This window comes from Metarhizium robertsii, assembly GCF_000187425.2.
Source record: "Metarhizium robertsii ARSEF 23 chromosome Unknown MAA_Scf_7, whole genome shotgun sequence".
Taxonomy (NCBI): domain Eukaryota; kingdom Fungi; phylum Ascomycota; class Sordariomycetes; order Hypocreales; family Clavicipitaceae; genus Metarhizium; species Metarhizium robertsii.
The window spans coordinates 55,595-79,664 of NW_011942215.1; the positions used below are offsets into that span (position 1 = coordinate 55,595).

Genomic DNA, 24,070 nt, shown 5'->3' on the forward strand with positions numbered 1-24,070 from the left:
CCTATCCGGGTACGCGCGCGATTGCTATAATACATTTATAATCGGCTTAAGTTGCCACGCCTTGTATAATGAAGCCAAGTATAAATAAACCAAGAACCCTTTGACTCACCTGTGATAAAATGTATTAAACCTTAGATAATGCGCTGCTATAGCTGAACCAGAGGTGCAAGGCTCAAATACGTATCTGATATAACGTTGAGACTGTAATATTCCTGAGCTATCCATGATAGAAAACAATTTAGAAGCCAAGACCAGGTATTAAAGGGGTGGATTACTTGTGAGAAAGGCCATGCAGGTGCTATATTCTGAAAGGGAGCTAGAGGCCTAGGTATTATAGGGATATCTCTTGCAGTAGTTTTACCACGTCCTCATCCCCCCACTGAACGGCCCCGTCTGGTTGTTTTTATCCTTCGCCTCGATATTGGCGCCTCTCAAAAGCAGGAGCTGTACCATGGCCTCGCGCCTGTACCGAGCAGCCCACCAAAGCGGCGTCTGGCCATATGTCCCATTCTTTGCTTCAATATCAGCGCCCCTCTCAAGTAATAGCTTTACCACGGCCTCTTTCCCCCACTGAGCGGCCCACGAGAGCGGCGTCTGGTCCTTGTTATCCTTCGCCTCGATGTTGGCGCCCCTCTCAAGTAATAGCTTTACCACGGCCTCTTTCCCCCACTGAGCGGCCCACGAGAGCGGCGTCTGGTCCTTGTTATCCTTCGCCTCGATGTTGGCGCCCCTCTCAAGCAGTAGCTCTATCACAGTCTTATCCCCCACCTCAATGGCCCAAAAGAGCGGCGTCTGGTCCTTGTTATCCTTCGCCTCGATGTTGGCGCCCCTCTCAAGCAGTAGCTCTATCACAGTCTTATCCCCCACCTCAATGGCCCAAAAGAGCGGCGTCTGGTCCTTGTTATCCTTCGCCTCGGTGTTGGCGCCCTTCTCAAGCAGTATCTCTATCACAGTCTTATCCTCTCCTAGAATAGCCCAAAAAAGCGGCGTCTCGTCATTGCTATTCTTCGCCTCAATATTAGCGCCCTTCTCAAGCAGTAGCTCTATCATAGTCTTATCCTCTTCTAGAATAGCCCCAAAAAGCGGCGTCTCGTTATATTTATCCTTCGCCTCGATATCGGCGCCATTATCGAGCAGTCGTTTGACGATGTGTTCATGGCCCTTTTTCGTCGCGGACAACAGTGTAGTCCGACGGATCTCGTCTACTGAATCAACCTGAGCTCCTTTCATTAATTGGTTAGCTATATCCTGCTGTCCAGTGCAAATAGCGTAGGAAATTGGCGTTCCTCCAATGTCATCTTTTGAGTCGGCCCGAGCGCCTTTACTGGCCAGTTGCTGGACGATGGCCTGATGACCATTCCAAGCGGCGTATGACAGTGGCGTTCTACCGTGTCTATCCCTTGCATCGATTTTCGCTGCTTTCAAAAGCCATGGCCTGGTTGCGAGTGTTTTGAGGCGAAACTTCGGGCCCTCGAGCAGCAGCTTTACGACACCGCTAAACCCGTTCTCTGAAGCCCAGGAGAGCGCCGAACGCTGGTAGGTACCGTCTCTGGAGTCTATCTTGACATTTCTCAATCCAAGCTGAAGCTTTACAATGCGCTCGAGTCCGAAATACGATGCAATCATAAGGGCCGTGAAATCCAGAGGAAATCCACCGTGTGTTTTCACCCAGTAAATCCTGAACCAGGTCAGACAACGATTAGAACCTGCATCGCAAAGTTTCTTCAGGCATTCTATAATGCTATCGTCTTCGATATCAGACGCTCGAAAGTGGGCGGCCCAATTGGTAGCAGAGTATTCGAGGAAGACGTGACCGCCAACGTAGTCATCAGCTTTCCCGGTCTCCTCTAGAGGTTGGTCTTCAAATTCATTGAAAAGCAGGTGCCAGATACAGATTTGGCAAAGAATTCGGTGGGACAGCTGTGGCTGCAGTGACGATTTCCATAAGCGCTGGTTCTTTTGGTCCTGGAGAGGATCGGGATCGTCTTTGCGGACCAAGAAAATTTTCGCAGTTTGGTGAAGGAGATAGATCTTCGAGTCTTCTGAGATGTTCACAAAGAGGCCGCAGAGGTCTCTGATGTGCTCTTTAAAGAAGTTTTCTGGTCTACTACCCAGCTTCTTATACGATTTGTGCTTTTCTTGTATTGTTATCGCAAGATACATTTCTGCCAGAGTCAATGGCCGTGCTGCTGCCACGACAATGTGCAGCAACTTCTTGGCTTCTTCCGGATTCGTACTTCTGGCTAGAATTTTCTCGTATGCCTTGTCGACGGAGTGTGGAAGCGAATTAACAACGTAGCGTATGTCAACCTCAGTGATGGTGTTGCTAACCACGCTTTTAATCCATCCCAGTGTGAGATGAACCCATAGATATGTCTTATTGCCAATGGCCCGCAGCCCTTGCAAGAGTGATTGTTCGTCGCTTTGCTGAAGACCTTTATCTTCCCGGATACGCGCAACTGCATCTACTATGTAGAGGTCAATCTCTCCTGCAATCTTTGATACTTCTGCATCGCTTTCTCCCTTGAGGTGAATGACAGGCAGCTCCGGTATTTTTAGAGGCTGGAAGCCACGTTCGATGTCGTTATGGAGCCGACTTGTCACGAGAAACTTCAAGCTGACATTCTTCTTCGCGTCATTCCCCGGCCCATAGAAATCGCACAAGGCACTCGCAAGATCCTGTTGTTCATGATCTTCGCATTCGTCGAATGCATCAAGAATACAGACTATCTCGCCGGCGTTCTTATCTTGTGAAGCCATAACCAGGACGTCCCAGAGCTCCCATAGTTCATAACATGAATTGGCAAGGGGTGCTGAATAGCCGCTAAACCGCCTGACGATATTATTAGAGAAAAGATCCTTTCTTTCTGTGAAGAGTTGGTGAAGGATGCAACTAAGAGCGCTTTTCACGCTCCTCTGATCCTGAAAGTCGTCTTTGAGGAAGAAATAGCAGATTGTTCTGGATTTTGTAGACTTGAGTTTAGAGTCGACTAGATATTTAGCCAAAACCGACTTTCCGCACCCGGGATTTGCAGATACCCAGAGCATACTTGACGATTTACTTTCTTGCCATTGCTTAAAATAATCGTGTCCTGTGAACCACTCACACGTCCCTGGGACACGATCTGGATTCCTGTTCTTTCTCCTCTCGTACGGCGATTTGTTGAGTGTCTTGAGGATTTCGTCCCGCGTTAGTTTGTTGGATTGCTCTTTCAAGGAATGATTAGTCCATTGGTAATAGGACCTAGCTACCAAGGCTGTGATCTCTTACCCAAGTTTATATTATGCCCAACGATCATGGTGCCATCGCCGTAATTGTTCTTTTGGTCTGGGCCAACGTTGATAACCTGATGCCCCATTGCCCCGGAACCAATACTCTGTTCATAGTGTGTTCTGGAGCTCTTGGACTCTGGGTCTGGCACGGATGACTTGACGTCCATTGGGTCGTGTAATGAGCGATGCCGCGGTCCCGGGCTGGTCCGCTGCCACAACGTGGGAATCGAAAGTTGGGAATGTTTTTCGAGACAGGGCAGTATTCGTTAGCTGCCGACAAGCTGGTTAGCTCATGGGTCATAAAAATTAAGGAGAGAATAGACCACCAGACTGGCGAGGAGGTGCAACAGACAGGAAGGCTTGCAGCTGGGAGGTCAGCTTGAGGGCACTGAGGGCACAAGCCCAGCCATCATTTGGCCAGCGGCTGTGGCACGTCTCCGTGCCCATGCAACACACCAATTATTCCGGCGTGGTTGTCAGCTGTCAGCTTCAGGTGAGAATTTAAATGCGACATCATGCAAGTTTACGTGGACGAATAGTCGGCGGCTGTGGGTTGTAGCACCGTAGAATTCAAGCACAGCATCCAGCGCTTCACTCCCGACGCGATTTCCATCGGCCGGCTTAGGCTCCTTTTCCGGTGCTCTTCGTTAACCCGCCAACTCCGTTACACATCTTGTTGGGCCGTCGTAGGCGGCGTAAGTTTGATCGACATTACCGGGCGGTATCTGACCCCTTCTGACGGTATGAAGGAAAAGAGAGCGAGGTACGGAGTGATCCATTGGCGATCTGTAGCGAGATTTATCAACGAGCTGGGTTTGGCAGCCGGGTCAAAACGAGGTGCGACCAATCACCTGGTCATATGCAAGAGGTGGGAGGTTGGGCAGTATTTGTGATAAGTGATCTGGCTGTTTAAGCCAAAGGAGAATTGACAATAACATCATTGATCCGGCTCTATCCGAACGAGGCCCTGGAAGGTCGGCCTTGAGAAAGGGCACACCTGGAGGGGTAAAACGAGAGGAGCGGGGAAACGTCGACCAGACCAGTTCGTCCATCCGGAGGGGGGATGTGCATACCCTTCGTGACAGTGACCTCTCGCGGGTGAGCAACAGCTTCGTGGCTATAACAGCGGGACTCTATTGCTCGCTGCCTAGGTAGTAAACTACCTGTTCCTGAATGTGGTCGTGATATCGAGTACAAGGAGGCAGATCCTCTTTGACCACGTGCAGGCTTGCAAAGTTAAGAATGGAGCTGGCCTCGCCCCGGTCCTGCTCCAGATCCTGGGGGCCGACTGCCCTCATTCATGTTGACGCGGGTAGCGCCGGGTTGTCCTGCTGACTGTGGCAAGGGATGTACGGAGTAGCCATTCGAACTTGACATTTGAGGACCAGTTGACTCCTCACCACACGTGGCGACTGCTAAGACTAGTGTCGTATTTCCCGTCAGATTTCGGCATGGGCTTGACACTTTGCTGTCCTACACCCCTGCACCTCCACATCCTATTTTCCTACTTCACCCTGTCCAAGACTCTTATAACTCATTCCATCCGTTGTTATTATGTTGCTAGTCTTGTTCTCTCGCAGTCTAGCGGCACAGTCAGGCGGCTTTTGTCGATTGCGGACGAAAGCTATCCTTCGCTGGCGTGTTATGCCCATGCCTCATCGCTGCGGCAGAGCGCTTCCTCAACATCCACGCCGATTTCCACTAGGTATTGACTCTTCATAACGCCGCACAGAATCGTAAATAGGACGTGCGTCTCCCAATAACTGGCCCCTTATTGAGCAGCTCATATCATTGACTCCGCCTACTCAGACACTCCGCAGCCCACACGCTGAAAACCGAAATGGATCCCCTGAGCATCATTGCGTCCACACTGGCCATCGTTCAAGCCATCTCCATGACATACAAGGCAATCCAACACCTCAGCGGTCTTCCGAATGAGTTCAGAGAAGTGAACCGCAACCTCCCTCTCGTGCAAAGCACTCTGAACCTGGCCCGTGATCAGCTCCTGGGCCTTCCCTTGGATGAGCCGTCAAAAATTGCGATCCAGCCTGTGGTTAGTGCTTGCAAAGAGAAGGCCAAGGCACTGCAGGACATCTTTGATAAGGTCGGAAAGGGGGTGAAAAGTACCAAAGATGGGTCCCTGCTGGACTTCTACCGCAATTACCTGCGCCCTTTGGGCAAAGCACACCGAGTAGAGAACCTGATGCAAGGCATCCTACGAGACTTGGACGCACTGGCCACCAACCAGTTGTTCAAGACGGCAACTAGGAGCCAGATGGCTCTGCTCAAAGAGGCGATTGATCAACTATCCCACGTGGAGTCATCCGTGCCGGACTCGGATTTCGATGGCCCGGGGACAAATCTCAACCAGAGTATCTCGTCCGGGGGAACGGGGTACCAGTCCGTCAATAGCGGCCAAGACCAGAAAATTAACTCTGGCGGTGGCAAAATGTTTGTTGCGCATAGTATCAGTTTCGGTGCTGAATGATGAAATGAGTGGCTTGATTCAACGCGAATGCCGAAATATCACGGGGAATAAAAAGGATGCGGAAAGCAACATACGGAAATAATAGGAGCAATCTACAGCCAGCTGATAAATTAGCATGTATCCCACATTGGTACCAAACCAAATACGCAATGATTGGTTCGAGTCAAGCTAGAGGTCGCATATCCATGCGTTGCACGTACCAGAGTAGAGCCTAGGTATGGAAGCATCTAGGCGATATAATGTACTAAATCTGCCATCTTCCAACGGCTAACCAAAATTTGATATGCAAGGTCTTTTTGAGTGAGGCTGCTACCGGCACGGCGAGCAGGGAGATGGCAGGGAAATATGGCCGGCAAGACGCGTGGAAGCCAGGAGTGAGATCCAAGAGAAGATGGACTTTGGCCAGAGACTGTGCGAATCCAAGAATAACAAGGTCGATTGGCAATGGTCGAGGAAAATTGATTGAATTCGCAGCCTTACTTTTCCTGTACCAATGCATAACCTGGCATTATCCATTCCGTCATGTCCAAATTGCCTATTATAAGTTATAACTGTACATCTGTCGCTTTGCTCTCCTGAAGATGGCATCATAACTCACATTTAGCGACCGCCAAGGGACGAGACATAATATTGTAGAGTTTGGGAGAGAGGATCCTCGACGTGAATGTATTTCGACAAACGGTAGGGTCCTATCAGCCAACAATACTAGTTGCCAATATCTTGACAGTCATCCAAAGGCCCAAAGTAATCCTCTTCCTCCTTGAGATACACCTTCTGCTCCTCTTGCTTCCTGGATAAGAACGCTTTTCTATCCTCATTTTCCATGAACAGCGCGATTTGTCGTGAAGTGATTTCGACGTACTTCTTGGTTTGTTGCGGTGTACGCGGTAGGAATCCAACAAGAGTGTAGCTGATGAAGAACCAGTAGGCATCAAAAACATACTCCGGGCGGAGTAGGGCACATACCACCAACGTGTGACACCAGTCTTTCCGTCTATCCCACTCATCAGAAAGTAGAGTGGAACATCCAAACCCCAAAGATTTCTCCTGATCTCGCACTATATCGCACAAGATGCTGACTTCACAGTTGTAGAGTATCTGGCCATGGCACAGAAAATCGATCGAGTTGCCATCTAACCAGGGAGGGGGGACAAAGAACTGCAATGGCATGACGCTGCTCCATTCCCAGTCGAGCACCGCCACCAAATTGAGGTCATCGTCCCACAAGAGGTTCTGAATGGCTAGGTCACCGTGTACCAAGACAAACGGGCCGCAATCTTGAGCTGCATCGAGCCATGACTCCATTACAAACCTTCTAAAGTCGTGCGAGGCATATAAACCACGCTCACCACGGATGTCAAGCATGGAATTCGTCCCCTTGTCGAGCAGATTGTCTCCCAGCCAGAGAAGTGCATCCACGTACTCCTTTGACGTCTTGAATGTTTTATGCTCGGGGAACCTGGAAGCAGGCGCTAGACCCTCGCGTTGCTGGAGAAGAATTTCTATACATAGTGGCCGGTGGCGAACCCGGATGCTCTGGTCATGGTCCTCCTTTGGAAGGCCAAGAGCGCCAATCTCGGGGAATTCCAGCTGCCGTAGTTGAATGTAGACCTGGGCCAAATTCTGGTACATTTTCTCTCGGGCTCTAGTGGGCTGCGTGGTCACTGAGCACCAGACATCAAGGTCCTTCGGAAAGCCGAGTTCCCTGAGGTTTTTCCCTTTTATGTAGTCCATGATGATGAACGCCATCTTGATAGGACTATTCTTGGCGGAAGAATGCGCCCGTATCCTGGGGACAGGTATTGTGGTGTTGGCTGCCACGTATCTACCCTGTCGTCAGAGACATCCTTTCAATACAAGCCTCGGAAAACTCACTTCATCGTGGCAATCTCTACGTCCATCTTCTCATCTATCCAAGGGACTACTTCAGGAATAGGAAGTCTCACAACCCATCGGTCAGGCACCCCATCAGAGCTCGACGTCGCGAATTGGACAAAGAAGCAGACATTGAAACTGCCATGCTTGACAGGTTGAAACATCTGGCAGGGTTCATTGTCGTGGTACGATGAAGCAAGCTTGAGAATCTCGCTCTGGTCTATTGACGCAATAAAGCGTTGTGGTGCTTCTTGGGCTTTTGCGTCGAGGATCAAATCTCTCATCTTGGAGGATGGGTGCCGGATGAAAGAGAACGGTCAATGCGTGCATGCGGATATGCTAGCAAACATTACTGCCTGAAATGTCAGGACGCAACAACTACGCGCTCTTATCCAATCACATCAAGCATTGGTTCACGGGATCGATAAGCCAATAACCGTTTACCGCCTACATACTAGATACTTTTATTGCTGCATCTAATTGTGGTATAATAATATATCTTTATGTATATTTAAAGATAACTGGTACTTATACTCTTATATTATTCACTAGGAAAGATGAGTATCGTTTAATAATTGGCTTCTTCTTGGCCCACATCCTGGTCCGCTACAAAAGCTGCACCTTCGCACCAGACAAGACACTCAATGGAATAGTGAACTGCCTATCCACAACGAGATTATGCCTGAGGGGACCTGAGGTTCTCAATTTCCTGTTGCAACCACTGGATTTCCCTTTCAACGGCATTCCACAAACGCTGCATACAGGCAGAGGCATTCTTGTAGTGTTGAAGAGACGACCCAAGAGACTTTATGTCCCTGTCCAACTGCCATTGTTTCGCTTCCATTTCAGCATGGTCGACCATCCTGCCCTGCCGAGCCGCCTGCGCTGCGGCTGCTGAATTCGACAGCAATGCTCGCTCATTGGTTGCACTCTCCAACATGATTTGCAGCCTCCTAACCTCCCTGGCATGGTAGTTATATTGAGTTGTATAGCCCTCGGATTGGGTCTGCAAATCTCTCAACATGTTCTGGGCCTCTTGTAGAATCTCAGCGGGACTGGGTGGCCTGGGGCCATCTCGTGCGCTCGACTGACGCCTGTGACGCCGCCGATGGGAGTCGCCGCCGGACCTGTGGGATGACATGGAGCTGCTGTGACAAGGGCTTATTGGGGCTTGTAACGCAAAGGTTCAAATTCAAAGATGATATCGGAGAGTGTCAAAGGCCCTTGGTTTTCTAAGAGCAAAGGAGGGAACGGTAACCACTATATATACTTAGATGAAGGGAAGGCGTCGACGGTCTGGTGTGCCTTGGCTCTTACCCGGGCACGTGTATGTATTCAATCTGCCTAACCAACAGGCCCTTTGTCGGCGAAGGCCCTTTATTATTGGGCTTCACCATCTGTTGGCTGCGCAGTTGTTCACAAGAAATTGAAATCATGCGGTTGGCCCTACTCTAGCCTTCTGATTTGCAGTAAAACCGGGGGGGAAATAGAACGAGACCACGCCGGCTGTGTGTATGAGGCGACATTCTCGCCAAGAAGGACTGTTGGTACAACTTATCAGGGCCAAGCCTGCATCAGCTAGGGAAGGGAGAAGAGAGTTCAATGTTGTGATGGATAGACCACCGGTCGACCCGTAGTTCTCCACACCCAACGGCGTTGACATGTCAGTTCGGTTTGCCTTGCAGGATGCAGCCCAAGTAGGCAGCAACCATCGTATAGGCAAAGTCACATGCCTGGTATGCATGCACTTTCAACCCACGAGGCACTCAACACAATATTACCCGAAATATCAAGGCGTCAGAAAGCAGTCAAGTAGACCAGTTATGCATATCCTAACATTGACGTCCAAGTTGCGATGAGATTATGACAGGCAGGGGCTACATGTAGTCAGAGAGATCCAATTGACTTGATGTTGACGGTGCCATGATATGCGGGGTTAAACGCCCGGCCTGCCGAATGGAGACCATGTCTCCAACATCCGCGCCGAGGATCCTTGCTAGCTCCATTGACGTCTGCCTAGAATTTAGGCTCCCATGTCCCACGAGAAGTGTATAAAAGGGTGTGCCAGCTTGGGGTGTGGGCATGCATTAATATGCGGCGGTAACCCAACTACAAGCTCCGTACTTACTTAAGTACCAGTTGAGACCAGACTTTATATAGCAGCAAAAGCCCTCGGAGCATCCCAGGACGTGGACTGTTTGGTCCTCCAGTTCCATGACACAAAGCAATCCAATACTTAGCCTTGGGACCGGGCTCTTTCCCAAGTATCCAAGTATCTTTGGGTACGAAGACGTCCATACACTTTCGTGCCATGGCCATATAGGACGTCTTTAGGATGCTGGTAGTTCCACATCAAGCGAGCCTACACGTTCCCTCCAGTGCCTTGTTTCTCAATTCAAATAACCACCTCCATTTTTCCTTTGCCTACCCTATTGCCCTAAAACTGCGATACGCTGTGTCTCAACTACTATCCAGCTGCCCTTGCCACGGGGCATGACTATTGCTCTTCCTTTTCTTCCTTCTCAAGGCCGCCAACGCAAGTGTGATCTCTCTCGCTGTCATGAACACAAACACCACAATCAGACAAACACCTATGAGGCAAACGACAAGCATAACAGCCACGCAGAATCCCTCACCAACCTTGTACAATGGACGCCATGAATTCTTTGTGGTGCCATATAACCCCTGTTGAGAAGAGTAGCCCAGCTGGATGGAGCTGATAAGGATGCTCAAAACGCCAAAGGTAAACAACAAGGGGCCGTAAAAACGACTAAAGTAGGCATCGTAATTGCCGTAAACCTTGAAAAAGACAAACTTGCGCAAGACAAACTTTCCCCAGAAATTAAGGGGTCCAAGGCGCAGCTGACCGTACTGATAACGAGGGCTCACATCAGCGTCAAGTATTGCCAAGGGCCCGAACGCCTGAATAAAATTGACAAAGGAAGTATAAGTAATCCTGGAGTTTTCGTCCCCACAAGCCAGCTCTGCAGCTACATTTTCGCCGTCTGCTCTCTTGTATATCGAATCGCAGTCGATTGGCAAAAGGCCGTGTTTCTCTGCAAGCGCAAAGTCCGACGGGTGCTGCACTAAATACTGGTAGGTGCGCATAAATCCCAAGATGGACTTATACACGGGGTCTTTGTTCGTGCTGGCACTCGGTTCTGGTTCCAGGACCGCGGACCAGAAGGCGTGGGAAAGCAGAAACGGCGGGATGGGCTTGACGAATACTCGGTGGTCGTGCCAGACAAGATGCAGCTCCGGGTTTTCCGTCACCGTGATCTCTCGGCCGACGGCGACTTGGTGAGTCAGGCTGAAGACGTGGCTGCTGTCCTGGGTTGACACGAGCCAGAGCCACTTTGAGAAGGCGTCCAGCTGCGGGGTGCGGAAGTCGTTTTGGAGAAATTGAAGAATGTCGGACCGGTCCAGTGTTGTTTGGGGGTGCCCCGGGAGGCGACGGCTGCTGTCGCCAATATCTGCTTTGTGGATGCCGTGGAAGAGACTTGAGAAGGTAGGGAGAGTCATGATGTAGAAACGAGTGCAAAATTGTCGCCAAAGAAGGAGTATTAATTTGGTTCTTGAAAGGCGTGACTTTGATAACTCCAAGGATGGGCCGAGAGAGGTCAACTGTGTTCGAGACAATAGGATTCGGACAGCAGGCGGTATTTTGTGATTTCCTCACGCATCTGAGTGCCGAGGGGCTATCTGATGGCTACCTTTAACTTGTCAATCTTTTCAAATGAATGTCTTGGACAAATAAAGAATTGTCAGGGGCCTTGATGCCGGTTGGTGGTACATAACACATAGCCAGAGGTTCCAGTCGCTTATCCGCAGCCAAAACGATCTGTGAGGCTTATAGGGTGATCGAATACTGCAGTCTGATATCTGCACAGGCTTTTGGCATCTCCAGTGAATTCTTTGGTAGACATGTGCGGCGGTAAAATCAGTTTTCGCCCGGCGACATGGACAATTATCCAAGGGGATATCAATGATGATCAGCTGCCCAACTACCCAATTATGCAGCACATCTTGTTCTTCTGGGTGGCTGAGCATCATGTCTGCACATCTTTTGCCGTTTACAGCATGAAAATACACCCCAAAAGAGACTGCTGCAGCGGAACCGGGACGGGCCGCGGGCATGGGGAGATTTCGCCATGTTGTTGTGTAACAATGGCAGATTGGCCACGTCAAACTTTCAGAGTTGGTTGCTTATTTCACGATTGGCGGCTATGAGCTGAATTCAACAGTAGATTGGTTCCCGATTGAGACGATTTAGCTAGAGAATCGAAAGCCCCTGGATAGATGACCAGTTGAAGTGGACAGACTTCTGGCAGTGATTATCGGGATCGACCATGGGTTCATGGAGTAAAAGGAATCCAAAAACAGCGTCCCTCGGCCGAATACGCTCAATATACGGCTAATGGGTGTGTCCTTTTGACTCTCTCTGGCCCGTGACACTTGCGCTTAATTTCAAGCTCAGTGTCACTAGGTGTATTCGGATAGACCAACCATTATGGTGACATCTGGAAAAGCCTCACTCCATGAGAGTTGTAGAATGGCTCAAATCTCCCGCCTGATGAATTCAATACCAAGGACAAGTCCACTCTTCAATGTGTGAAAAGGACAGGAAAACTGGGTTTGGAACGTTAGGTTCATATATCCATTGAATAATCGACTTTAATTTCATTTGACTACAGAGCGAAACAATCCAAATATTAATGAATGATCGACTTTCAAGGTATCAAAGGTCCTTGATTTTCTAAGAGGTCTTGAGGGACCAGAGGCCTCTACAAATACAAAAAGTCAGTGAGGGCTAGTGCCTGAGGCAGCCCTCGCTCCGACACCGGGCTCTCGTGATACCTTTCTTTGTTGTTGTGTAACCCTTGTAGTCCGATACCTTTGTCTAGGTCTTGGCCGTGTGATACAATGTTCGTAACGATCACTTTAAATGGTTAAATTGAAGCTTAAACAAAAGCTTCCATCACCGAATTGAAGACCGGATCGATGACTCGTTGGCAGATATGGATGACGATTATGATTTACGTTTCTCACAAATACTGGGACAATAATCGCCAGCCCTCATCTTGGAGGTTGTTTTTTTCTGCTCATTCTGAGAGAGTAGTTCTGAGGAGCCTAGCCCCTACGTCTCATCACAATGAGGCCGACACAAACAGCCAAGAGTACCAAAGAAATTGATTCATTTCTCGATGGCGTTCCTTCGGATTACGGTCCTGGATGGATTGTACACGCTATTTTTGCTTCATACGCCATGCCATGGATGGCTCAAAGTCCACTGCAAGCTTCGCTGATCAACGCCTTGCAATAATTGGGAACTTCCCGGCGTAGCCAGTCTAGAGACGGAAATGGCAGTTATTTCACCTCGCGTGTTCACACGGAAGCACTCTTATGGACTTGTTGCCGGGGACATAGCGACACGTGGTGACACATTCTGAAAACAGTCGAATTCAAATGGACTCGGGCGCTGACTCATGCTTGAATGGCTGCTTTACTCATTATAGCGAAATGTTGGCGGTTTCGAGTGTGCACCCTGCTATTCTGGAACAGACCATCAAGTCATTCCTCGGCGTCTCTAATGGCACGCAGAAAAGGGGCCCGAATCAGGGTGCTGGTGACGAGTCAATTGGTACACGTAGACAACATTGAAAGCCTTCGAAAGCCACATGGCCAGTCGGTGTGTCCGGTGAAGCTGCGGCGGGCGGCAAAAAAAAGTTTCAAGTTTGGCCTGCGCAAAATTCCCCCTCTCTCCCGATTCACCCCACCATTGACCGATGTCAAACCACCCCACATGCATTGACTTGCCCCGCCGGCATTGCGAACTGTCGTCCCAGATTGCTCTTTGGGTGAGCGGGAACAGCCATCAAATATCAACCCATACACATCTACGAATTATAACAAGGGGTAGATACCGAGTTGTACGGAATATTGGAATATCAATCGTACAACGGACTTGCCTCAAAAGACAGCTAAGGATTGCCTGCCCGGGCTGGAGAAGAATCTGGCAAGCTTGTAAAAGTTCACGAGGAAGGTGCTCGAGACTTTCTTGTTATGTGATTGGCACCTGCCGCCAGTTGTGGGGACTGTGAGGTCGAACGCAACCAGTGCGCTGAGTCACCTTCCAACATGATCCCGAGTCATACATTAAGGCCAGAAATTACCTTTTCTTTCCAGAACAGCTCTCTCCTCGCCATTCAATTGTCTGCTTCGACTGCATTTTTTATAACACAATGGGAGACGCCAGCGCTAAGGACAAGTTCGATATCATTCGCGAGAACCTCGCAGAGGTTCTCAACCCCGAAATCATCGAAAAGATTCTCGACGAGGGGAGACATCCGAAGATTTACTGGGGTATGTACATTTCGTTCGACGGCTACATACGTGTCCATTCACTCATCAATAGCCAATAATCGCCTACTCCCCAAAACCAAATGCTAATGTGCCTCCTCCCTAACCAGGTACTGCCACCACTGGCCGCCCTCATTGCGGCTACTTTGTGCCCGCCATCAAGATTGCCCAGTTTCTCGCCGCGGGCTGCGATGTCACCATTCTCCTTGCCGACATCCATGGGTTCCTCGACAACCTAAAAGCGCCCATCGAGCTTGTCGAGCAACGCGTCCACTTCTACCGTTATGTCATCACTGCCATGCTGGAAGCCGTCGGCGTATCGACCGAGAAATTGCGATTTGTCCAGGGAAGCTCTTACCAGAAGAGCCCCGAATACATCATGGACATCTACAAGCTGTCGTCATTGATATCCGAGCACGATGCTAAGAGGGCAGGTGCTGAGGTTGTTAAGCAGACGGCCAATGCCCCGATGAGTGGTTTACTCTACCCTGTCCTGCAGGTGCTGGACGAGCAGTACCTGGATGTTGATGCGCAGTTTGGTGGTCTGGATCAGAGAAAGCTATTCACCGCGGCCAAGGAGTGGTTACCCAAGATCGGATACAAGCAGGTACGTCTGTTATGCCATTCGCACAGGCTACGCGAATCAAGCAATTTGATGTGGTAACTGTATCTTTTAGCGTGCGCATTTGCTCAACCCCATGGTTCCTGGTCTTCAGGGTGGTAAAATGAGCTCAAGCGACCAAGGTAATTACCCAATTTTCATCCTGTCTATATGCGCCTAGTTGATAGAGGCTAACAAAAGTACAGATAGCAAAATTGACCTCCTGGACGCCCCGGAAGTTGTCTCCAAGAAAATCAAGAAAGCTGTGGCTGCACCGCAGGTCGTTGAGGAAAACGGCGTGCTTGCTTTTGTCGAGTTCGTACTGCTGCCAGCGTCTGGTCTGAAGAATGGAAAGAGATCATTCACTGTAGACCGCGAGCGAGATGGTCTCGAGCCCCTGGTGTACGACAATATTGCCCAGATGCAGGAGGACTACAAAAATGATGTGGTATGTTTACTCTTTCGCTACCCAAGTCCCGCGCAACAATCGTTCTGTTCAAAGAAAAGGCCCTGACATGGTGAAACTGCAGCTCAACCCGCAACTACTCAAGCCTGCAGTCGCCAAGGCCCTGAACGAGCTGCTTGCCCCTATGCAGGCAGCTTACCAGGCGTCCAAGGACTGGCAAGAGGTTGCTCTCAAGGCTTACCCGCCGCCACCAAAGAAGGAGAAAAAGGTCAAAAACAAGGGCACACGCCACCCAGGCCATGTTGTCGAGGTCGACGGTGTCGCGGAGAAAGTTAAGGAATTAAACGTGTAACCAACTAGATGTGAAAAGTTATGCATGCATTAGCGGGAGATAGACACTGGATAGCTTAGCTTATATACCATTTGCTTACGAATCTACGCATCTACCTTTGCATATCCCAAACACAAATAATAAATAAATTACGCGGCATTCATGACCACGTCTTATTTATACGGATGGTATGGCCATGCCATTATTAATAAACATGGTGTCTATTGGACAACCGCGCCGGGCGGTGCACTTAGCACGCCATGCAGAATGAGGGAAAAAGTACTGGGCCAGATCTGGTACCGCGCTCTATACGAATATACTGCAGAAATAGTGGCATAGGTAGGTACCTTCAAGTATGTAGTACTTCAATTGCAATACGCAATATTCTCTGATGCCAGAGCGCCAACCGCCAACCGCCGACCGCCTCCCCCCGGGTGCCACTATTACCCAACTGTTTTCCATCCACCACTAAAGCATGCAGGCTATTATGTACAAGGTATCCAGAGTGGATCTTCCTCCAGGTTGACGGACGTCCCATCCCCATCAATCTTCTTCCACTGGTGCCCGTGAGATAATTTCTCCTCTGCATCACAACGCGGCAGAGGGCTTGTATTGCAGCTTGATCAATCCACCAAGTCATGGCGTCCATGGCCTCATCTTTGCAGAGGGCGCAAGCTCCTGTTCGTAGAGCACTATGCAGCACGCCCGCCGCCGCCCGATCCTTTGCCACAGTCCCTTCTCCTAGCGACTCGGCCAAAGCCGCCAAACCAAGGCGCAAGACCTACTTCAAAGATACAGACGTCGCATCATTCTCCGACTTCATCGCTACCTCGTCCCCAGCCCAGCAGCTCTCCACCTCAGAGGCCTACTCTCTCCGAACCGCCGAAGTCGGGCCAGCCGGCAAGAAGAGAACAATCACACGACTGCCCGAGTGGCTCAAGACGCCGATTCCCGCAGGAAACGACAACTTCAAGAAGATCAAGAGCGATCTGCGAGGTCTTGGCCTCCACACCGTATGCGAAGAGGCACGATGCCCCAACATCTCCGAGTGCTGGGGTGGTTCAGATAAGAGCGCCGCCACTGCAACCATTATGCTCATGGGCGACACCTGCACGCGAGGGTGTCGTTTCTGCAGCGTAAAGACGAACAGGGCGCCCGCGCCGCTGGACCCCCACGAGCCGGAACACACTGCCGAGGCCCTTGCGCGATGGGGCCTGGGCTACGTCGTTTTGACGAGCGTCGACCGAGATGACCTGGCCGATGGGGGCGCCAGGCACTTTGCCGAGACGATTCGCAAGATTAAGCAGAAGAGGTCATCGCTGCTGGTGGAAGCGCTGACGGGCGACTTCATGGGCGACTTGGACATGGTCAAGATCGTGGCCGAGAGCGGGCTGGACGTGTACGCGCACAATGTCGAGACCGTCGAGGCCCTGACCCCGTACGTCCGCGACCGCAGGGCCACGTTCCGGCAGAGCTTGAAGGTGCTGAAGCACGTAAAGGACGTGCGTGGCAAGGAGGGCATCATCACCAAGACCAGCATCATGCTCGGCCTCGGCGAGCAGGAGCACGAGGTGATGGATGCTCTGCGGGGTACGTACTGGAACTTACAACATGCCCCCCCTTCCCCCCCTTCTTTTCTCTGTCTGCATGAGCACTGCTAACAGCCCGTTATAGAGCTCAGAAAAGTAGACGTCGACGTCGTCACCTTTGGCCAGTACATGCGCCCCACGAAGCGCCACCTAAAGGTCGAAAAGTACATCACGCCCGACGAGTTTGAAATGTGGCGCCAGCGAGCCCTGGACATGGGCTTCCTCTACTGTGCGAGCGGTCCTCTGGTGCGCTCATCCTACAAGGCCGGCGAGGCGTTTATCGAGAATGTCCTGCGCAAGAGAGCCGGCGAGAAGGGCATGGCGTCGCCCGCGGCGGAGGAGAATATCGCCAAGGCGGTGGCTATGGATGCCGAGACTCGGCGATGATGGATGATGGGAATGAATGGCAGATACACATACAATTCAGAGGGGCCATTCAGAAGTTAGATGTGTAAATGTGAAATATCGGCGACAGGGGCTCGCATAGATGGCGTTTTTTTTTTCGGGTACTTGACGGTAGAAGGCAGGATATTCAACAATAGGCTCTTTCAAGATGAAAAGATGCAATGTGCGTCATGGACTCATGTACGTTTTGGTGCATGCCCACGTCCAAAGTCGGACGAGAGCCGACGATGTGGATGACTGGATGTACGACATTGCAGGAAACCAGCATGCTTATATTCCACGAGGCTAGAGCAGATGTACCACGGCTCGGTCAATATATGAAACACTTTTACAGTCATTTGCACGTCTTCGTCACGGGTATCGATCCACAGCTACCTACTTGCCGTCCCACAGTCCCCTCAGCGCCGTCAGCGCGATAAACAGCGCCTCCTCGGTCCGAATCGTCCTGCTGCCCTGCCCCGGGAGCACATTCACCCACTGGTCGAACAGCTCCCTCGTCCGGCCGCCCTGGATGTCCATCTTTACCAGTTCCTCGTCGTTCATGGACGCAAACTCCAGCCCGCGCGGTCCGCCAAACACAATGAGCAGGTGCTTGAATTTGAGGGGTTTCGACGAGAATGCCTTGGAGATGGGGGTCCCGCGCTCCGAGGTGCCGATGCTGAAATCATAGCCGTCCTCGTACGGGCTTTCCGTAAACACTGAGCTGAGGGAGGGGCATTTTCGGACGGTATACCCCCAGTAGTAGCCGCCTTCTGTCCGGGGCGCTTGGGGGTCCACGCACTGGGGATACTGGGACTGGTCGTCGGGGAAGAGGAGAGTGAGGCGGGTCTTGGGCGGGATGTCCTCTTCGATTTCGACGGGTTCGTCGAGTCCGACCTCCACGAGGGTGCCGCTTCCTGTGCTGGTTTTGCCGGGAATGGTGACGCCCTCGCGGTAGGAGATCCAATCTTTGGGATTGGGGTGGTGAGGCATGTCCAGGCTGGGGAGGAGCGCGGTCAAGCGGAGGTTGGGGTGTAGTGGGAAGAGGGCCTTGCGCATGAACGGCGGCGCTTCGAGGAACGAGAGGATGTGTGTGAGGAAATGGGCCGGGTCGGTGTCGCCTGTGTAGCCCGCTGTGTCTGTTTGTCGCGGACGGGAGGAGGCTGGCGAGTCGTCGAATACGACGACCTCGTCAACGGCGAAGACGGCGAGGGCGCGGGCGATTCGTCCCGGTATGGACATGCGTTGGTCCGCGGTCGCTAGGCTAGGAGGCGTGTGTTAGTAGGCCATTGCGCGGGCAGTATACGGGGCGTACCAAGAGGGCTTACTTGGTCAAGATGCTGGTTGGGATGGCGACTGATACCGTCCAATCTCTGCCGCCTTCCGTGGGAGCGAAGCTAGCAGAGGGCTTGAATGAAGTTCTATCTTGCTGGCCATTGTGGGCCGTCTTCCGCTTCTTTTTGCCTGGTAAGGTTGCGATTCACTATCAATTCTACAGGGATACACTTACTTTATTCTTACGCTCGTGAAAAGACATGATGGCTTTTTTTATACAGCTGTTTATCAAAATTGTTGTCAATATGGGAACCCTGGTCGGTGAGGGTTGTAGAAAAGTCGAGGCAGCTCAATAGTTCCGGCAGAAAGCGGCGCACCTCATTTCACCGCCTGCCAATCCTAGCTTCACGCCACCTGTTGGTTGGTCAGCCAGCTGTTGGAGATGGCATCATGCTGCATTGCTGTCCACTTCTCCATCTCATCCATCAATCTCACTGCAGACTTTACACAGGTCAACGTGGACATAATGAGCGGTCTTGTTGAGATTAAGTCTCCTTCGGAGTGGCAGTCTCTGCTCTCCAGCACCTCCGTAGTCGTCGCCGACTGTATGATTCACGCCATTGCCCCGCAACCGGGGAGTCCACGCAACAGGTTAACTAACTCATGATAGTCTATGCCGACTGGTGCGGACCATGCAAGATGATCGCTCCTCATTTCCAGCGTCTCGCAAGCCAGCACTCTTCTCCCAAGAAGGTGGCCTTTGCCAAAGTCAACGTCGACTCCCAACCCGAAGTCGCCAAGGAGAACCGTGTGTCTGCAATGCCCACCTTCAAAATCTTTCACAACGGCACCTGCGTCGAGACTATCCAGGGTGCCAATCCGACCGCTCTCTCTGAGGCTGTTACCAAGGCGGTCCAGCTCGCAGGTAGCGGCAAATCTGCCGATGGTCTCTTCAAGACCCCTGGTCGAACTCTGGGGGGAGGTTCGCCTTCTGCGGGCGGCGGCTTCAACTACAGCGGCTTGTTGAACCTTCTTATCGCCTTTGTTGGCCTGTACCTGGTGTCCTTGTTTTCGGCACGTAACCAAAAAGAGGACTAGCTGTCAAAGGAAGAGAAGTTGCTGACTGAGTTTTTCTTACAGTTCGACGCGCAAAAGGCTGCTGAGCAGTCGCGGTTCAACATTCATAAAGCGCCGCAGAGACCTGCTCCTCCACGCGCGTCGCCAGCAGCTTCTGGGGCTGGGACTGGGACTGGATCCGGTGCGAGAGCTTCGGGGGGTGCAACCCATCCCCAACAGAGGGCCACGTTTAAGACGTTGGCCGATCTATGACCGAAATGGGCAGGTGTGAGCGGCTTTAGTTATTTGCATGGCGTTGTGGGACATGATAGGATTTCTTCATCCATTCCAAATACAAAGAAGGTTATTGTAATACATGGTTCAACGAGAGAACTAAGCGCTGGTTCGACTTCCAGACTATTGCAATGGGGCATGTGAGTAACTATAACAGAAAGGGAGTATTTGATCAGGGCATGTATCTGGTAATTGCCCTCTATACTTCTACATACTGTATTATTGGTGTATACTTGGCAATAGGTAAATATAACTTTCCAGGCTGCCAAGGAGGTTCACCACCAATTGCCTTGCGGCCAACGCAGCCCACCATCGGCACATGGCAGCCTTCTCGCACGCAGTCTACAGTCACCGGCAAGACTCGGTGTCCCAAATACGCATAAATTTCAAATACATTCTCTTCCCTCTGCAACTAGTATCATCCCGTTTTGAAGGGGACCTTTCGCAACTGTGATCACCCAATCACGCCAACAGCATTACAAAGTATCGCGATCACGTGATAACGCGATAAAGAAAAAGCTCCAACCTTGACCTCTGCGCGTTTCCCTCCTGCAGCACACACTTGTACAATATGTTGTAAAAATGTTGTCATTTAGAGGCATCCGACATGCATATTCTAGTTATGGCTATTCTACCTCGCTTTTTTTAAGAAATTCTCCTTCACATTCGTCATTTGTCACGGCGCAAAGAGGCTCGGTTTCAAACGTCACTGGGGGCGGCGCATTTTGCACAGCTCTCGCGGGGCGAAATTTTTCTATTTCCAGATCACTAAGAGCAAGCCAGTTGATAGAGTCAGAATCAACAAGCCAAGAAGACATCGAAAAGGTTGTGCGGGATGCAAAGCAACGATTTCGTGACACACTACCGCGCGGCTACCTCAACGATCAAGAGTATGCGCTGTACGAACGACTGTATGGACCACCCTTGCGAGAAACCCTACCAGAAGATGTCGGAATTGACACCCATGCGGACATGGGACCTGTTCCCCCCCGGCCGGACGACGAGGGCACCCTGCTGCGACAGCTTGAAGGCGGCGAGTTTGAAGAGGTGACCTACAAAATCGACCGACAAGCACAGCCCAAGGAGGAGTCGCATGAGATTGATACGGAATACCCTGACACCAGAGAACACGATATCATTGAAAAATCTCCTGGGTATGTGGATATTGTGGCTCGAAGCCAGAGGGAACATGATGCTCTGAAGAGACTAGCGGAGGACTTTGAATCCGCTCAGAAGAGCAGAGTCCAGAAAGAAGATGAGAAAGTGGACATAGAGGAAGAAGCTATGGAAGAGGATGGAACTTCGTCCTGGCTGCCGGAAGAAGAGCAAGTGTTTGGCGAACGAGAGTTGGGAGAAACCAGGCGATTCCATCGATACACTCTGGAGGGCAGGTTTCACGGTAGCCCTGTCGAAATACCGCTGCCCAGAGACGAGTTGATATCACCTATCCGGGAACTTCTGGAGCGAACTCATCTGAAACATGTCAAACAAGCCGCGGAGGCAGCCTTTGGCGGACCGGGTCTCCCAACCTCGCCCTCCACGCCCGAAGGACGCAAAAATGGCCTGATGGGAGGAGTTGGGCTCCCTCCTGATCAGCGACAGATGTCTGAAATTGAAGCAGATGCGTTCCTCGCGGGCTATCTACCTCCGGCATACGCTTCGATCATGTCGATTCTACGAGAAGTTCGGAAGCGAGTAGGCAGTGAATGGATACAGTCTCGCCTCAAGCAGGGCGAACAGGGCGGGTTAAGCGTCTTGGATGCAGGTGCTGGCGGTGCTGGCTTAATCGCGTGGGAGCAAATCGTCAATGCCGAATGGGACTTGCTCAAGGAGAAGGGCGAGGTCAGAGGGCCCCAGCCAACGGGCAAGAAGACGGTTATTGCAGCTTCAGATCGCCTCAGGCACCGCCTGAAGAACTTTTTACACAACACGACATTTTTGCCACGGCTGCCCGACTACGAACACTCGGGTGAAATGCAAGGTGAACATCTTGACGCCGGAACCAAGCCACAGACTCGAAAGAGCTTTGACATCATCATTGCTTCGCACCTGTTCCTCAAGGAGAAGCAGGACCACTACAGACAGGCTATTCTCAACAACCTCTGGAGTCTGCTTGATAAGAACGGCGGTGTTCTCATCGTCATTGAAAAGGCGCACCCAAGAGGCTTCGAGGCGGTGGCTCATGTTCGAGACACTGTACTCAACCAGTTCCTCCTCCCACAGTCTGGGGAAGCCAGAGTCAGCGCCGAAGACTTCAACCCAGCATATCATCGGGAGCTTGAGCCGGGCCACATCATCGCGCCATGCTCCAACCACGGGCCATGCCCCATGTACAAGGAATCCGGCAAGAGCAAGGGCCGCAAGGATTACTGCCACTTCAACCAGCGCTTCGTGCAGCCGTCATTCTATAGCCAGATGCTCGGAAAGCATGCAAACAACCAGGGCGAAGTCGAGTTCAGCTACGTTGCGATCCGGCGAGGCTCGCCCAGGAGCAGCCAGCTCACGGGGCCAGAAGCCACGGCGCTAGCATTCCAAGGCTACGAGAAATCACAAGAACATCCCGACATGCAAACACTGCCGCGACTTGTCCTGCCGCCGCTCAAGCGCAAAGGCCACGTAACATTGGATCTCTGCACGCCAGAAGGCAAGATTGAGCGGTGGACGGTGCCCAAGAGTTTCAGCAAGCTCGCCTACCACGATGCGCGAAAGTCAAGATGGGGGGATTTATGGGCACTGGGGGCAAAGACGAGAGTGGCGCGCAACGTGAGGGCTGGCATCGGCAAAGACGACGGAGGGAAACGTGCAGCGGCCGCCGACGGCAAGAAGCCTCGCAGAGTCGAGATTGCCATGGACAGCGGGCGACTCTCAGCGACGGAGAAGAATGCGCTCAAGGACAGGAGGCCCAAGAGCAAGGCCGCCAAGCAGCGCGACTTGATGAAGGAGCTGTTTGATGCGGAAGCCAGAGAAGAGGCACAACTAGACAGGGAGCTCGACGAGGAAGCCGAGGCAGAGCTGGAAGAGGCGGAAAGACGGGCACGAATGCGCTGAGAAACCTTGTACAACCACTGTAAACTATATAATGAGAGGCATCGGAAAAGGATATCTCCCCCAACGGAGCTGTACTATAACTACCACGCAAAGCACATAGCTGAAACAACGAGAACAAACATCTCCGAGGACGAGCAAAAAAAGGCGATAAGACACGTCCGCTATCAATTCGACCCCGCGACGACCCGAAAAAGGGACTCACCAGGGGTCTCGAGGCTCCTAATCCCCGCCGCATGATTGGTCCGATAGCGGCCCCATTTTCCGGGGTTAGCTCAATGGCGTCACATCAGGCGCAGATTTGGCAAGCAAAAAAATCGGGGTATCGCGGAAATCGGCGAGCGAACAAGCAAGAATGATAAGGCAGATGTCATCCAGGTGAAAAACCAACTAAATGGCGTGCTTCCCGGGTCGTCGGGGGCCCGAGTCTAAAATACACGGCGTCGCTGCACACAACAGCCAACTGCGAATGCTTTCCTCCCGTCTATGCATTGCCAGACGTCGCCATGGCTCACGACACCAACACGATGCTCGCGGGCGTCTACTGCACCGACAACATCCACCTCGTCGTCGGGACGAACCCGCTCGCGGCAGCGCGCTGCACGGCGTCCCTCGCTGCCGGCGCCTGTCCCGTGCTCGTGGCCCCGGCCGGCGCAGACCTACACTACAACCTGCAGACCAAGATCGAGCAGGGCCTGGTACGCTGGCACCAGAAGGCGTTTGAGGACGAGGACCTGTTCACGCTGGGCAGGGACGAGGTCGGGCGCACCGTCGACGCCGTCTTCGTCACGTCGGCGCCGAGAGAGGCGCTGGCGGCGCGCATATCGTCCGTGTGCCGGCGCAACCGCATCCCCGTCAACGTCGTCGACGCTCCGCTCCTGAGCACCTTCAGCCTGCTCTCGACACACACCGACGGCCCGCTGCAGATCGGCGTCACCACCAACGGCCGCGGGTGCAAGCTCGCGTCGCGCGTGAGGCGCGAGATTGCCTCGTGCCTGCCGCCCGGCCCCCGGCCTGGGCGCCGCCTGCAACCGCCTGGGCGAGCTGCGCCGACGCATCCAGCACGACGACGCCCTCGCGCTGGGGGACCTCG

At 51.9% G+C, this 24,070-nt stretch overlaps 10 protein-coding genes across 10 annotated transcripts in view; 6 read left to right on the top strand and 4 right to left on the bottom strand.

The window, feature by feature from the left end:
• Nucleotides 1–357: 357 nt before the first annotated feature.
• MAA_09046 (ankyrin repeat-containing protein) lies at nt 358–3,440 on the bottom strand (the record flags this gene model as incomplete). Its single annotated transcript, XM_007827044.1, has 2 exons — nt 358–3,209; nt 3,272–3,440. The coding sequence occupies 2 exons, from the start codon at nt 3,438–3,440 to the stop codon at nt 358–360; spliced, it is 3,021 nt and encodes a 1,006-aa protein (XP_007825235.1).
• Nucleotides 3,441–5,113: 1,673 nt separating this feature from the next.
• On the top strand, nt 5,114–5,761 carry MAA_09047 (ankyrin repeat protein; the record flags this gene model as incomplete). Its single annotated transcript, XM_007827045.1, has 1 exon — nt 5,114–5,761. One exon carries the CDS (start codon nt 5,114–5,116, stop codon nt 5,759–5,761), a length of 648 nt encoding a protein of 215 aa, XP_007825236.1.
• A 705-nt stretch (nt 5,762–6,466) lies between these two features.
• On the bottom strand, nt 6,467–7,920 carry MAA_09048 (phosphotransferase enzyme family protein; the record flags this gene model as incomplete). Its single annotated transcript, XM_007827046.1, has 2 exons — nt 6,467–7,586; nt 7,637–7,920. 2 exons carry the CDS (start codon nt 7,918–7,920, stop codon nt 6,467–6,469), a joined length of 1,404 nt encoding a protein of 467 aa, XP_007825237.1.
• A 2,176-nt stretch (nt 7,921–10,096) lies between these two features.
• On the bottom strand, nt 10,097–11,158 carry MAA_09049 (subtilisin-like serine protease; the record flags this gene model as incomplete). Its single annotated transcript, XM_007827047.1, has 1 exon — nt 10,097–11,158. The coding sequence occupies one exon, from the start codon at nt 11,156–11,158 to the stop codon at nt 10,097–10,099; it is 1,062 nt and encodes a 353-aa protein (XP_007825238.1).
• Nucleotides 11,159–13,878: 2,720 nt separating this feature from the next.
• On the top strand, nt 13,879–15,355 carry MAA_09050 (Tyrosyl-tRNA synthetase, archaeal-type; the record flags this gene model as incomplete). The annotated part of the gene is made up of 5 exons (XM_007827048.1): nt 13,879–13,999; nt 14,107–14,603; nt 14,674–14,740; nt 14,804–15,045; nt 15,128–15,355. 5 exons carry the CDS (start codon nt 13,879–13,881, stop codon nt 15,353–15,355), a joined length of 1,155 nt encoding a protein of 384 aa, XP_007825239.1.
• A 617-nt stretch (nt 15,356–15,972) lies between these two features.
• Nucleotides 15,973–17,310, top strand: MAA_09051 (lipoic acid synthetase; the record flags this gene model as incomplete). The annotated part of the gene is made up of 2 exons (XM_007827049.1): nt 15,973–16,924; nt 17,009–17,310. The coding sequence occupies 2 exons, from the start codon at nt 15,973–15,975 to the stop codon at nt 17,308–17,310; spliced, it is 1,254 nt and encodes a 417-aa protein (XP_007825240.1).
• A 393-nt stretch (nt 17,311–17,703) lies between these two features.
• On the bottom strand, nt 17,704–18,844 carry MAA_09052 (uncharacterized protein; the record flags this gene model as incomplete). The annotated part of the gene is made up of 3 exons (XM_007827050.2): nt 17,704–18,571; nt 18,636–18,763; nt 18,818–18,844. The coding sequence occupies 3 exons, from the start codon at nt 18,842–18,844 to the stop codon at nt 17,704–17,706; spliced, it is 1,023 nt and encodes a 340-aa protein (XP_007825241.2).
• Nucleotides 18,845–19,024: 180 nt separating this feature from the next.
• On the top strand, nt 19,025–20,315 carry MAA_09053 (thioredoxin; the record flags this gene model as incomplete). Its single annotated transcript, XM_007827051.2, has 4 exons — nt 19,025–19,187; nt 19,253–19,641; nt 19,723–19,840; nt 20,176–20,315. The coding sequence occupies 4 exons, from the start codon at nt 19,025–19,027 to the stop codon at nt 20,313–20,315; spliced, it is 810 nt and encodes a 269-aa protein (XP_007825242.2).
• A 199-nt stretch (nt 20,316–20,514) lies between these two features.
• Nucleotides 20,515–22,980, top strand: MAA_09054 (37S ribosomal protein Rsm22; the record flags this gene model as incomplete). Its single annotated transcript, XM_007827052.2, has 1 exon — nt 20,515–22,980. One exon carries the CDS (start codon nt 20,515–20,517, stop codon nt 22,978–22,980), a length of 2,466 nt encoding a protein of 821 aa, XP_007825243.2.
• A 503-nt stretch (nt 22,981–23,483) lies between these two features.
• MAA_09055 (uncharacterized protein) overlaps nt 23,484–24,070 on the top strand; it is a gene marked incomplete at both ends in the record, with an annotated part of 986 nt that continues 399 nt past the window's right edge. Inside the window, one exon of the mRNA XM_007827053.1 lies at nt 23,484–23,948. Within this exon, the coding sequence (XP_007825244.1) occupies nt 23,484–23,948 (465 nt within the window). The remainder of the gene's footprint in view (nt 23,949–24,070) is intronic.